Genomic DNA, 15,203 nt, shown 5'->3' with positions numbered 1-15,203 from the left:
GCATGAGGCACTGAACCTGCTTTACCCAGGTTGCTTCTTCCTTTTTCTTTGCTGAAAGATTGCATTGCCAATCACAGGAGGAGATTTTGTGTGTATTTTTTCTGTGGCAAATAAGAATGTCATCCTGTCAGGAAAAATGCTGCATTATTTTCTCTTTAAAAAATGAAAATACCTCTTAAAATGGGAGTGACCCAGGACCCATGAACTTCTGCAAGGGAATGCAAGTGCACAATAAATGCCTCCTACAGAAAAGTCTACAATCTTCTCAAAAATAAATAGGAGAGCCAGTGTGGTGTAGTGGTTAAGTGCAGGGGTAGGAGTGAGGATTCTAGTCCTCACTCTTCACAGACTCTCAGCCCAACCTACCTCACAGGCTTGTTGTAAGGACAAGATTAAAATGAAGAGAGTTATGTAAGCAGTCTTGAGTTCCTTGAAAGCAAAAAAAGGCAGTCTGTAAATATAATAAATGAATAAAGTTTGAAGAAGCAGCTTCCATGAGATGCTGCGTTAAATACTTCATGCCAAGAAGCACTTAGCGCATCTGGGCCATAGGAGGAGCTGCAGAACACATACACAAGCTGGGCTGCTGTTTTTGTGTTACACTTTCGCTAGGATTTTGTCTTTAATAGGGATTTTATTGCCAGCCGCCTCGAGTGCCATCGTGGAGGGACAGCAGCAAGAAGTTTCACATTAATAATTAATCTGAATTAAGTTAATAAGCAGTAAATTAACAAAAAGTAGTAAAAAAAAGGCGGAACAATCGCCAGGTCGACCTTCGCTTCCCAGCCAAGCCTCATTCATGAGGCCCCTCCGCCCTCCGCAGAGCGCAAGTTTGCCCGAGGCCGCCCCTTTCCGCACCGCCGAACAGCAGCGAACACGGGGGACTTGCGCCGGCCGTTCTAGGTTCCTCGCTGCTGGAGGAGACAGAGAGAAGGCCGGGCTAGGCAACGCCGGGCGGGGCAAAGGAAGGCGGGCCACCCGGCCGGTCTGGGAGCAGCAGGTTCTTCGGCACGGAGCAGCGCCCCGCAGCAGGCCCAGCTCGTCGGGATGGTGCTGCTGCTGGTCGTCATGGGAGTGAGCGGCTCCGGGAAGTAGGTGCCGCCCCCCAGCGGGTGCGTGGGAAAAGCGTGGTCGGCTTAGCAGAGGCGGCTCTTGGGCTGCGCCTAAGAGGGGGCGTGCTTTCCAAAGGGAGGGGAGATTCCTTTGCAAGGCTGAAAGCAGCACCTGCTGCCGCTGCCGCATCCGGTTCTCCGAAGGATCATTTCCCCCTTAAGGGCCTTTTTGCGCAGGCGGGCGGAATTGTTAGACCCGTGCGGTGCTGCTAGAAAGCCGCGGTCAATACGCGAACTCTTGGGAATATATGTGCACGGCGCTCGAGGGGAGGCGCAGCTCGGCGGGGAGCGGAAAAGGAGCAATTCCGGGACCTCTCTGTCCAGAAGGAACACGTGTCTTGTGTCACGGACACAAGGGACATGCTTCGGATCTTACACAGAACATCTCTGCGACACGTTTATGCTTGTGTCTTATGCGTGTCCCCTCAGGTGGACCAGAGTATGCATGTGGAAGGAAAAGCTTTAAGAAGAGTGTGCAAGCTCAGGAGCATTTCAGATTATCAGTTTAGAGTCTTGGTACTGGAGCCTTAAATTTGTATTATTGTTATTATTTCACTGTATGTGTTCCTTCTCACTGCTAAAAGCAGTGGCAGAATGACTTGGATACCCAAATACAGAAATATATAGTTAAGCAGAGGGCCAGGGATCCAGAATCAGTATTGTAATGAGCACAATACAGATTCCTGGATTTTTACTCAGAACTCTTATGGGGAATGAAAGAGAGAGGAAAAAACTGTTCGAAGGGCCAAAACAGATGTTATATGTGTAGTAATAGCATTTTTAAAAACTTCTATAGTAGGGTTAGGGGTTCTTATCAAGACCAAAGCACTGGAAGAGACAGGAGCAGTTTTAAGATCTGCATTGGTTCCCTGACACTTACTCTAGAGAAAAAAAAGACAAATCTACTTGATGTACATCTGTTTTGGCTCTCAGTTTTGGAGAATGTCTTGGAAAAGGACCACATCAGTCACATCTCTCAGTAATGTGTAACTTGGGCAGTAGTGCTGATAGGCCTTTCTTCTGTAAATCATTACCTGACCCTAGAGGAAAGTAAGCTCCCACAAATCATGTTATAGCATTATGCCCTCGTCATTAAATAATTTGCTTGCCTGCAAAGCAAACAGACCACCAATGTTCAGAAATTTAATCCAGTGTGCCTGATAAATGGCGGCTCTTCACAGGCCAAGAGACAAGCTGAGCAGAGACTCATCAGAACAAATCTGGAGTGGACAACAAGCCATGGCTTCTCTAACTTGTTACATTTGAATGGGCCTGTGGGTGCTTGCTGCCTGTTGCCTCTATAGAAAGTGGGGCAACAGAACACAGAAATCTCCAACACATGCTTTTGCTTTAGTTGTGTGTTCGTTTTATTTTTAAAATTATGGCCTGCATAAAAATGCACCATGTACTCAAGGTGACAGAGAAATGCAAATATCTAAAAAAAGTAACTTTAAAATGAATTAAACGCATACCTTCAGACCTGCTGGAAAATAACACACTTGGCTGTTCACCAAAAGGCAAATAGCAGCAAAGGCAAGTTTTGGCACTGCATTCCACTCTCTTGGGGCTATTGTGGAAAATGCTTTCTGCCCTCTTACCCAGCCTCAGATGAAGCGGTGGGGTAACAGGCAGACCGGGACTCTGTAGATGATCACAAGGCCTGGTTCATATGGCGCAGCAGGTTAGGGTTAGACTCTAAAGTTAGTGCAGGAATGAACTTTAAGTGAGAAACTCATTTGTTTACTGGTTCTTATAGATAGAATTATTATGCCACTGTTGCAAACCTACCCTGCTGTTTGTGCATGTCTTTAGTACTGAGGCTTTGTTATTAAAAACAGTAGCAAGCATTACTTTGCTCAAAGTCTTGCCACAGCCATGGAATTGCCCTTAATGTGATTAGGACATCCTGCTGTAGAGCAGTGTCGAGAGCCCTGTGCTAGACATGAAATTCAGGTTTGGTCTCAAGTATAGGCGCATACAGTCAAGAAGTTCAAATGTTTGTTTTCTTCCATGATAGGTGTGAAAGGATGATTTGAAACAAGTGAGTAGCAAGATTTAAAAAGTAGCAAGATTACTTGGCCTAAAGGATGGGAGGGGCTAAAATCAGGTAGCACAAAGTGTGGGAAAACAGGCACGCAGGCAGGAGGGCCTGATTGTTTATTGACAAGCTTGGCAGAACAAAATGAGCCTGTTGTAGCTCACCAGGGGCAGGGCTGGATTGGGAAGAAGGGCCGGTATTGGAGCAGCACAGAGTAGGTGGGTGGGAAAGATTGTAAACTCCCGGTATCCCAGCCAATGAGGGGAAAGGAGGAGAGAGAAGCAGCCGGCGGCAGGGCATAAAATGGGATGTGAACATGTGCCCAGGTGAGCTGCAAAATGGGAAGGAAACCATTTTCCATTCCCTTTGTTGCAATAAAGTTTTAAAAAGAACTCTGCATGCTTGGAATATTTTTCTCTTCCAAAGGAAAGGGAAGAGTGTTTCTAACTCTCCATGGAGGCAGCAGATGATTCTACTACAATTGAAGGATAGTACATTTCAGTCAATTGAAATTATATAGCTGACGTTCATTACTTTAGAAATATAAGTAGCATTGAGATGCATGACAAGCCACCTTCTTTGTTTTAGCCTGTGGCAAAACTAATTGCTAAAACAACAGAATACATGTTTAGAATGAGGCTGACACATATTTTGATTTGAGGAGTAGTTATTGTTTCACAGGGAAATAAAAACTGCCAAAGTACACAGCTCAAGTGTTGTGAGGTTGTCTTGCTTTGTCTTGTGTTTTGTTCCAGTATTGTTGGGGATCTTCTGATGTGAAAACTTAATTCCCTGTTACATGAAGAAGCCTCTGTGGGTGTGTTCAACACCCACGCATATATGTCATAACTAATTTGATGCCCTTTTTCCAAGTATTACTTTGGAAGAGACTGTACCATTGTCAAAGGTCTTCCTGCCATAATTGCACTGTTCAAATTGCATATTTAAAGTTTTTATTTTGTAGGAGCAGCTGTTTGTCAATCAGTGTCATATACTGCCAACCATTCAGTAAGGTTGTAATCATTTACCTGGGAGAGTCCCACTGAATTGAGAGGCCTTTCTTTTGTGCAGACATACAGGACTGCACTATAAGTGAGAATTAGTGCTGTTTGCCTTACAATTTCTTCAGAGCAGGGTTGGCCAAGCTATACTCAAAAGAGAGAAGCAGGACTCCTTGGAAGGGATGTAAGCCTGTGAGGAATAAAGACTCACTTTACTCACTTCTAGTACTGAAAAGTGATATAAGGGTTAACTCTTGTATGAACTCCTGATAGAATGATGAAAGGTTGGACTTGATGGTCTTCACTTTTATTTTGAATGGTAAATACATATTCATTTACTTCAAATTATGCTAAGAGAAACCTGTGCATTCTGCTGAGTGGAGCCCTAGTCATCTCTTTCAAAGTGGCTTTGATAGTCATGACTGCAAGACTTGCAGCAATCCTTTGTATGACTTGTTCTGATCACCAGTTGCATGTGGATAAAATACATCTGTCAGTGTTATCATACAGTAGTTTTTGTGACTCTCCACCAGTTGATTTATTATTTCGAATGCATTTATATGTTTGTTATATTTATATTGTATCATTTTCCTGCAGAGGGGCTTATTTAATCCTCCTCCTCCCCCATGACATTTTACCCTCACGACAGCAACTCAGCTATCCATTGCGCTTCACAGCTGTCTAGGGACTAGACCTGGATCTCCCAGGTCGTAGGCCAGTGATGGCGAACACTTTAGAGACCGATTGACCACACTGCAACCCAAAACCCACTTATTTATCACAAAGTGCCAACACTACAATAAACCCTGAAAATGGAGGTAGTAGTTTAGAAAAAAACGACCACAGACAGGCCAAGTAAACATGTATGTATACCCTGGGCAGCGCACTGACCAGCCACGCAAAACCTTGGACGAATAACGGATAATGAGTCATGGCATGTAAGAGGTCATCTCCTGGTGCCACCAATCCATTCCAAGCATCCGCATGGCCCCTACATGCACAGTTACCCAATGTTTGGTTGTTGTAGCGATGCAGGGGTGACATGGCATGCGTGCTGACAAAGAAGGCTCTGCATGCACACTGCGGCAAGCATGCCATAGGTTCACCGCCACAGCCCTAATCCTACCCAGGTGCACCCGCTAACCTTAATACAGGGCGAAAGATCCATAGCAAAGAGGGTGATTTTGGAAAGCATGCCTTGAGTAGTTTTTCTGCACTACTCATCATATCTGCTGATTCTAAACAAAGTCCAACCATGAAAATCATACCAGGACACCCCGTTTTTCTAACCCTTCCCTGGAGCACACCCCTAACCCTAATAGAGCGCAAAAGTTCCATAGATAATAATGCGGTTATGAAAAAGCCTTCCTTGTGTAGCTTTATCTGCACAGCTCAACATTTCTGCCCATTCTAAACAGACTCCAACCATCAAAATCATGCCAGGGCACCTCATTTTACCAACCCTAACCCTACACTTGTGCACACACCTAACCCTAATAGAGGGCTAAACTTCCATTTAGCATAATGCGATTTTGAAAAACCCTTCCATGACTAGGTTTTTCTCCACAGCTCATCATTTCTGCTCATTCTAAATACATTTCAACCGTCAAATTCATGCCAGGGCACCTCTTTTTTCCAAACCTAGCCTTACCCTGATTCACAGCCCTAATCCTATGCGTAACAGGGGCAAAAGTTCCTTGAAAGGATGGAGATTCTCAAAAAGCCTTCCTTCGTTAGCTTTTTCTACACAGCTCATCATTTCTGCTCGTTCTATACCCATTCCAACCATTAAAATCATACCAGTGCACCTCCTTTACTATCCCTAACCCTACCCTTGTGCTCCCCCCTAAACCTGATAGAGGGCTAAAGCTCCATGGAAAATAATGAGATTATGAAAAACCCTTCCTTGAGTAGCTTTTTCTGCACAGCTCATTGTATCTGCCCATTATAAACACACTCCAACCATCAAAATCATGCCAGGAATCCTCGTTTTCCTAACCCTAACCCTAACCTCGTTCATATCCCTAACCCTTTCAGAGGGCTAAAGTTCCATGGAAAATAATGTGATTCTGAAAAAGCCTTCCTTGAGTAGCTTTTTCTGCACAGCTCGTTGTATCTGCCCATTTTAAACACATTCCAACCATCAAAATCATGCCAGAAAACCTCATTTTTCAAACCCTAACCCTACCCTGGTGTCCTCCCCTAACCCTATAAGAAAGAAAAGGTTCTATACAAAAGAGGGCGATTTTTAAAAAGCCTTCCTTGAGTAGCTTTTTCTGCACAGCTCATTGTATCTGCCCGTTTTAAACACACTCCAACCATCAAACTCATGCCAGGGCACCTCGTTTTCCTAACCCTAGCCCCAGCCTGGTTCATATCCCTAAACCTAATAGGGAGCTAAAGTTCCATTGAAAATAATGTGATTCTGAAAAAGCCTTCCTTGAGTAGCTTTTTCTGCACAGCTCATCATATATGTCCATTCTAAACACACTCCAAACATCAAACCATGCCAGGGCACTTCATTTTCCTAACCCTAACCCAATGATTGTGAACCTTTTAGGGACCAAGTGCCCAAACTGCAACCCAAAAACCACTTATTCATCGCAAAGTTCCCGCACTGCACTAAAACTTGAAAACCAGTTTTAGTTCAGAAAAAACAACTCTCAGCCAGTCCAAGCTTATGTGTGTATATGTATTTGTATGTATGTGTGCATGTGTGTACACACACACACACTCACTTGGCAGTGCACTGACCGGCCATATGAAAGCTTGGACGAGTCCCAGCTAATGAGTTGCAGCTCGTGACATTTCCTGGCGCTGCTCCTCCTTTCCGAGCATGCGCATGGCCCCTATGTGCTCTGTTATCTGATGCTCGGCTGCTGGGGTGATGCTGGGGCGGCTTTGCTCACCTGCCAACAGGGCTCTGCCTTCCCGCTGTGGCATGCGGGTCATAGGTTCTCCACCAGTGTCCTAGGCCAACACTCTTATGACTATACGACAATCATTCCTGCTTAAGAGCAGAGAAAGGCACCAACATGGTAACAGATAGGAACAATTGTTTTATTCAGTATCTTTCTTCCAGAACTTGCTTCTCTCCTTGCAGCATCCTTGCTTCTCAATTTTTTTCAGGAGTATTCCTTAGATTTCTCTTTCTTGTTTTACAGATCCACTGTGGGGCAGCAGTTGGCAGATAAGGTGAGATCATGCATTTCTTTGTATGTTCATTGTCTCTGTTGCAAGTTCTTTCATGTTGTGGTTGTTATTTAATAGGTTTATACTGCTTACCTTATTTTTAAAACATCTCTAAGCGGTTCACATCCTTAATGTGTTTAAATTTTCGTATAATCTTGTGCACATTTAGAAAGAAAAAAAGCCTAAGACCCTGGTATATCTGGCTGGGGCATATTGGGAATTCTAGGTCTTTTTTCCCTATATATTTGCATAGGATTTTGGCCCTCGGTGCATTATGACATACATTAAAGTGCTATTCAAATACATAATTGCTAGAACATTTGTATTAAAATAAATAATAAAACATTAAAACGAATGCAACAGCATAATTGCAAAAACATAATTACACTCACTCAGGGAAGGCTTGGGTGACGTCGGGTGCCTGAAGCCTGTTGCAGTTGGTGCTTCTTGGTGGGAACCAGCACAGAGAAGTTCCACTTCTGATTTAGTGCGAGAAACAGCAGTTTCTGAAAGAACCAGCAAGGCCTCCCCCAATGATCTCGGTGATACCACAGGTCTTCCCTGGGGAAGGTGATCTGCCGCATAACCTGGTCCTGGGTTTCGCAGGGCTTTATGACCAGCAGCAACACCCTGTATTTGGTGGGGCAGTGGATTCATGGGTGGTGCTGAGGGTGTATAGCATAACAGTTACATACCAATGCTCAGCAGAATCATGGGATCCAAGTGCTGAAAACTGAAATCAGTAATGTGACTGTTCCACAAACATTTGCTTGGGCTTATTGGGAAGTAGGTGCCAGGCTATTTCTCACAATGTTTCTGCTTTCAGGAGCACATGCAACTTGCATCCATTCCAGTTCTGTTGAGCAACAGTCAAATGAAATGCAGCCAAACCCAACCTTCCATTAAATGAGATTATTTTCAATCCATGGGACATATAGCTTGTCTCGTCCCTGAGTCAAGAATGGATAAATAATGCTATAATAAAAGAAAGTTTTGATGGATAAAGTATCGATACCATCCATTGGATGTTATTGCTTTGCTCTACTTGCAGCACTAAAACTTTCAAAAATGTGTTAGAAAAATTATAACTAGTTTGGTGATGTAAGGAGCCTGTAATCATTTGTAATTGCTTGGAATCACTGCTGCCTATTTTATTTTTATGTTATGCTAAAACAACCATTTGGATTCCTTTTTAGCTTGGATGGAAATTCTATGATGGTGATGACTATCACCCGGATGAGAACAAAAAGAAAATGGCTGAAGGAATACCTCTGAATGATCAGGTATTGTGCATGCTGCAAAAGCCAGAGAACACTTCAGAAGACTGCAGAAAATTGTTGACCATGGTATCCATGGGTCCAGAAACATCTGGCTTGCCCTTTTGCCTTGAGCGCTTCTGCAACATGCCCTGCTGCACAGAGAATCTGAACAGAAGTTAACAAAGCCCCGCCTCTTCCTTCCTCTCAGCCTATGCACAGTATACTTACTGATAAGGGCATGGGGAGTCCCTGAGCATTTCCTCTATCTATGTATGTATTCAACTGCTATACTGCCCAACAGCCAAAGTTTTCTGGGTGGTTTGGGACGATCTGTTAAAACAGAATCTAACATGCACTGCAGTATAAAAACATGCCATACAAAAAAATGACATTTAAACCACATATAAAATTCCAATAACTTAAGATAAAACCGGATTGAACTACTAACAAAGCCCCGACTAATTAAATGCCCTTCAGTAGAAGGTCTTGAGCTGGCACCGAAGGGGTAGTAAGGCCAAGCAGGCCTCAGTGGGGAGCTGGGTCCATAGCCCAAGGGAGCCACTGCTGAGAATGCCCTTTGTGTAGCCAGCAGCTGAGCCTCCCTTGGAGGTGGCAGTCGGTGGCAGACCCCAAAGGTTGACTGTAGTGTCTGTGTAGGTGGTGCTTGGGAGGAGCATTCTCTTAGATATTGTGGTAGGTGGAAACCAGCTCCCTGAATTGTGCTCAGAAGCATATAGGAAGCCAGTGCACATGGGCCAGAATTGATATGATTAGACCATCAGGTCCCCGTTGTGAGGCTAGCAGTGGTGTTTTGCACACGTTGCAGCTTCCAAACACTCTTCAAGGACAGCCCCACACAAAGTGCATTGCTGTAATCTAACCTAGCGTTCATCAGAGTATCAATTGCTGATAGCAGGCTCTCTCTGCCCAGATAGGGGCATAGCTGAGCCACCAGCCGGATCTGGTAGAAGGCACCCAGAACCCCTGAAGCCTCCTTAAGCACCAAGATGGCCCAAGGAGCACTTCCCACCTGGCCTCTCACCATGTTTTGCAAGTGACTGTACCTTGATGGATCGTTGCAGCACTCTGCTCTGTTGCAGCACTGGACTCTGCTCTGTATTTCGTGACCATCAGATCAGTTCACTTTATTGACCATATCAACATCCACATCTAAGCACATGAACCACCAGTATATTTCAAGCAAAGTTAAGCAATTTAAAATGTTTCTAATGAGAAAATTGCAGAAATATCTAACTGTCACGGACATCACTGAGACTTTACTTTCACAGCACATTCCTTGGCATGTTTACTCAGAGGCAAAGCCCTGTGTGTTCAGTGAGACTTACTGTTAGCTACGTGGTGGTGGTGATGATTCAATTTCTATCCTAACTTTTTTTCTCAAGAAGGACCAAAGGCAACTTCCATAGTCCTTCTCCTTAGGACAACAACTGCATGAGGTCGGTTGGGCTGTGAGTCCATGACTGGCGCAACGTCACTCAGTGAGCTTCGTGGCTGTGTGGGAACTAGAATTGCAGTCCCAGGCCAGCTTTCTCACCACCTTATCAGCCCAGCCCTAGCAGGATTGCAGCATCACTTTCTTTGGATGAAATTCTTTCTTGTGAGGAAGAATAACAACTCGTGGCAGAAAATGAGCTTTCCGTGGTGGTACAACAATGGAAAAACTTTTTGTGATGTGGCTGGTGATAGTTCAGGCAGTACAAAGTCATGCTTTACCCTTTAGTAAGCCATTCAAAGACCTTAAAGGCTTTAGGTTTTCAAAGAAAGCAGAACAAGAGTATCCACAAGATGAGCAATTAAGCATCCTTTGCATTCTTCTCTCCGCCCCCCTCATTTGTAAAAGTCCAGTGCAAGAACCTTAGGAGACCTTATTTGTCATGTAGTGTAGGAAGTACTTTTGCCTTAAGGATAATGAAAGAACACTCCTTTGCCTTAAGGATAATGAAAGAACACTCCTGCTCCAATGCCAGTTTATGATGAGCTGGCATTGCATATGATCACACATGATATGAAGGAGATGGGCCATAAGAGCGTTAGAAGAAACTCTTGAAGAACATTGTTAATTAAAATTAATGCCAGTGACTCTGTTTTTAATGGGAAAATCATACTTGCCTCGGTTTAACTCATCCTGAATCCGGTAGTGCTACACAATGCTAGATGTAGTCTGAGCATTGTCCCCTCTGTTTTTTATCAACCCTAATTTCACTTTCAGGAGAAACCATTTGTTGTGAGATCTATTTCAGTATTTGTCCCTAGTGATTCTTCCATTCTACATCCACAAACGTAACAGAATACTACTTCTTCATAGTATTACCACAGGGGTGAGGGAATGCTTTGTAAAGAAACTAAACAAACTTGTAGCAGACTTCACATACATGGTCATGTTTATAGTAATTTCACTACACCCAACATATAATATGTGCACTATACTGTATAGTTTTAAATGACTGAACTGCGATGTTTTACCAAGGAAATTTGGACAATAAATACTCCCTTTTTAAAGATCAGGGCTAATGAACTTTTTCACAGGTGTCTGTTTCCTGGTTTTTGTCGGGCAAAATCAAATTTTGTTCATGTTGCAGTAGGAGCCTCATTCTGCATATAATGAGTTGCTGGTTAGATTATGAGAAGAAACTGAAAGTCTGACTGAGAGGAAGATGGAAGCGTGCTCTGCAGTGAATGAAGTCTCCCAACCTTCCTTTACAACCTGGAAGTCTCCAAGCCATCATTTATAAAACTTGTCCAACATGAACTGGATGCAGTAAAGCTTTAACAATAAGCAATTACCAAGAAATCCGCAGGCAATGCAAAGCGTAAATTGGATTACACTGTGAACCTATTTGATCATTTTGATCGTTTGCCATAGTCATTTCAACCAAATGAACTAATGAGCAAAAAGTATTCCCTGAGAGGTGGCAAAAGAAAAACAGCTATGATGATGACTTATGATTGCTATTAATGTAACATATAGCGGTTGTGATGTATTTGTAGCAGGAAACTTTAATGGGGTTTGACAAACCTTTGTAAGTGTTATACGTTAGTCCAGAAAGAATGGCACATTGTGCTTAAGTCAGTCTATTATGCTTTGTAGGATCGGATCCCATGGCTTTGCCTTCTTCATGATATATTAATGAGGTAAGAGAATGAATGACTTACTTCATTAACTTGAATCCTGTCTTTAATGAGTCTGTGATAGAACATTCAAGTACCAAGAACATCTGTTGAGTACGAACTTCACTACACTTCAAGTATTTTGGTTTTTTAATAGGTATAGGCAGTCACCAGGTTCACATGTAATGACAGCTATCAACTGTGATCCACAAATGACCTCCTGCACACCACCTCCTTTTTTACTCCAGAACTCCTGTTCACTTCCTTCATAGGTTGTGGAATATGATGTATGAATCTGGATTGCTGGGTTATTTAGGAGTTAAACAACCAGGTGGTTTACCCGTGATTTGCAGAGTAGAAGTATCAAAGATGGATGCACTGCAGGTAGAATATCTGCAATCTTCTCATCCCCAACAGCCCATGGTTTTATTTAACCCATGGTCTGTCATCATGTGTGACCAAACCCTGTGGCTGGCTGAAAATCAGCAAGGCGGGTGTATGCATGTGCAGGGGGTGGGAGTGGTTAGCGGAGTTGAATATGATTTCCAGCAGTTAAAATTTCAGATTTTAAAGGCTGTGCTTAGTTCTGTCACCAATGACAAAAACAATGTATTATCAATATATAGAAATTATATGATGTCTAGAAATTTAATTGTTTTGATTCTTAGTACACACACTACATACTATAAGTAGGGGATGGATTGTGGGATTTGGAAACCTGGCTTCAGTTCCTAGCTCTGCCACAACTTTGAGTGATCCAGCACATTGACCGTAACGACTGAAGTACAGAAGAGGCAACCTGCATAGCCTTCCTGAGACAGTACTGCTTGAAACAAGGAGTCATGCCACTAGCTTCCAAGATTCCTTGCCTGTGGAGAATAAGCATAACAGGCTGTAGCCTAATTTCCTTATCACGATAGTTTTCTATGCAAAGGAACTTTCTGCATAGAGCAGAATTCTGCAATACTACCTGGGCTTAAAAGTGGTACAAACTATGAAGGTTGTACATCTTGAGTTTTTCCTAATCTTATTTCCCCAGTTCTAAGTCATTTAAAACAATGCGCACATGACATTCTATTAAGGAGTATAGATACTGACAAATTATTATTATTATTATTTTGCAGGGAACATGCATCTGGACAAAATGCAATTTTAGCCTGCTCAGCTCTGAAAAAAATGTATAGGTGTATCTTGGAGAACAGAGAGACCAACTGTCTGAGTGCGAGTGGTCAGCTAGAGAAACAAAAGGGACCTGTCCCACAAAAGATCCTTTTTGTCCATTTAGCCGGACCAAAGGACCTAATTGCTAGCCGTCTAGGAAAAAGAAAGGATCATTTTATGCCACCAGCTTTACTGCAGTCTCAGTTTGATACTCTTGAACCTCCATCAGCACCAGAAAACTTTATCACTATTAATTTGGGAAGACCTGTTTCTGAAATAGTATCTGAAATAGAAGAATATGTTAGAGGCTTGTATTGATACTTCAGGTTGGTTTATGAATTACAGGATGATCTCAAACAAGCATTGTTGTCTGTGTCCAGTTTATTCTTCAACTTTATTGTACTTGTTTAATTAGCACAAACTAAGATATTCCTTCATTTGTATGCTACACACATGCAATGTAAGCAAAGGTTTTCAAGTACATAGTATTGAAGTTCTATCAACTCTGAAAACTGCAACTGAAAATATAAGTATAAAAGTTAGGAAGCAGCTTATAGAAGGATCTTGTATTTGAGTTGTAACTCCTGGACAAGAATAGATTTGTTCCAAGTTTCCCTTCACTCTGACAGAACACAGTGCCATGTGGTGCCAGAAAAACTGTCAGAACAGTGCCATGCGAGAAACTATCACTAATTAAACTCTTATGCTGGTAGGATGCTTTCAGCACCAGAGATGGGGAAATAGAGTGGAATTAATGCTATAATGGAGAAGCAGCAGAGGTAATCCAAAGCTTGTCCATTGCTTTAACCCACCTCAAGCCTTCAGCAACAGCAGTGTTAGACCAGCAAAGAAATGGTATAAAGAAAACCATTTTCATTCAGCTTAAGTGACAGTGAATGCATGTTTACCACCTCTGACAAGTCACTGTCTGCTGAGGTACACACAATAGGTACACACAATCACTGTAGCCCACTGCAGTTCAAGCTATGGTGGATTGTAGGCTTTCCATTTGAATATTCAAGCCATGGTGGGTAGGTCCTGCAGCTTGTGGAATGATCTGGCCCTAGAAATGGTAACTTACATGAGGGTTGAACAGGCCTCTGAAGCACAATGAACTGCAACAGCTGTGTGAACTGGCCCAGCAGCTCAGGAGATTCAGAGTTGTGCATTAATGAACAATGTTGCATGAAAGCAGGAGACTAGACATTCCTGCCAAGTTTTTCAAAAACTCATATTCAAACAGGTTGTACAAGTTAAAAGCTGCATTGTAATGTTTAAGCCAGAAGTATAGCAGAAGTCCATTATTTGCACAGATCCACCCATCTTGAACTAGCAAACTTTAATTCATATCACTTGTATATGGCAAGCCATGGAAAGGAACTTTGGACAATAATTCCTTCAATAAATAATCTGAGTTACAAAATTTAAGTACAGGCTCTTTTCTGCAGATTTGATATAAGAAAGTTTGTTGAATAAATCAGGCTACAACTGTTTGCAGACAGCTGCAAATAGCAACTTTCAACATATATTCACAATCAGTTATTAATTCACATTCAAATACATAAACTAATACTTTATCAATGGAAAATTACAATTCATACAGATACTAGAAGAATGGGCAGGGGAAAACATAAAGGAGGTATAAAATTTTCTTTATTCACCCTGCCTCATTAGAGCAGAGGAAGAATATTTTTAATGAAAACATTGAAATACCTCAAAAAAAAAAATCTTAAAATATGTTCAAACTACAGTAGTGGCTCAAGAGTGCCCTCTTGTGGCATGATTACTAATTACTGTATTTTTCACTCTATATGATGCACCTGACCATAAGACGGACCTAGTTTTTAGAAGAGGGATCCATGGAAAGCTTCCTGATAATCACAGGCACATTCCCCATCACTTCCCCTTGGGCTTCATTAAAAGACGGGTTGCCATTTGAAAACACACACTGACCTGTGATTAACAGCTCTCACCTGCGCCGGAGGAGGGGGGGGGCGGAGCAGGGCACGCCGAGCGTGTGCCGGCCAGGTGTGGTGCAGCCGTGCCGGCAGTGGTCTTCCGGGCAGTGTGGTGGCGAGCAGTCTCCGTGCGGCCGGCGGGTTAAAGCCTGTGGCTCCTCCTCCTCTGCACGCCTCCCCCTGAGTGGCACAGCTCTCACCTGCGCCTGGGGGGAGCAGAGCAGGACGCGCTGAGCGCGTGCTGGCCATGTGGTGCCATGTGGTGCAGGTGGGCCGGCAGGGTCCTGGGCGTCGGGCACACACACATTCGCTCTATAAGACGCACAGACATTTCCCCTTACTTTTGGGGGGGG

At 43.1% G+C, this 15,203-nt stretch overlaps 1 protein-coding gene across 2 annotated transcripts; it reads left to right on the top strand.

Annotated features, from left to right (window-relative positions):
* The first annotated feature begins 1,005 nt into the window (after positions 1 to 1,005).
* On the top strand, positions 1,006 to 13,253 carry IDNK (IDNK gluconokinase). Of its 2 annotated transcripts, none has more exons than XM_044445732.1 (5): positions 1,006 to 1,091; positions 7,316 to 7,346; positions 8,540 to 8,626; positions 11,712 to 11,755; positions 12,856 to 13,253. In XM_044445732.1, the coding sequence occupies exons 1-5, from the start codon at positions 1,048 to 1,050 to the stop codon at positions 13,208 to 13,210; spliced, it is 561 nt and encodes a 186-aa protein (XP_044301667.1). In that variant the 5' UTR covers positions 1,006 to 1,047; the 3' UTR covers positions 13,211 to 13,253. The 2 variants fall into 2 exon arrangements, with proteins under 2 accessions (XP_044301667.1, XP_044301668.1); XM_044445733.1 differs by having other exon boundaries at positions 1,053 to 1,112.
* Positions 13,254 to 15,203: the final 1,950 nt, after the last annotated feature.

The sequence above is a fragment of the Varanus komodoensis genome, unplaced genomic scaffold (assembly GCF_004798865.1).
Source record: "Varanus komodoensis strain SLA01 unplaced genomic scaffold, ASM479886v1 scaffold5, whole genome shotgun sequence".
NCBI lineage: Eukaryota > Metazoa > Chordata > Lepidosauria > Squamata > Varanidae > Varanus > Varanus komodoensis.
This window is presented reverse-complemented; position numbering and strand designations above follow the sequence as displayed.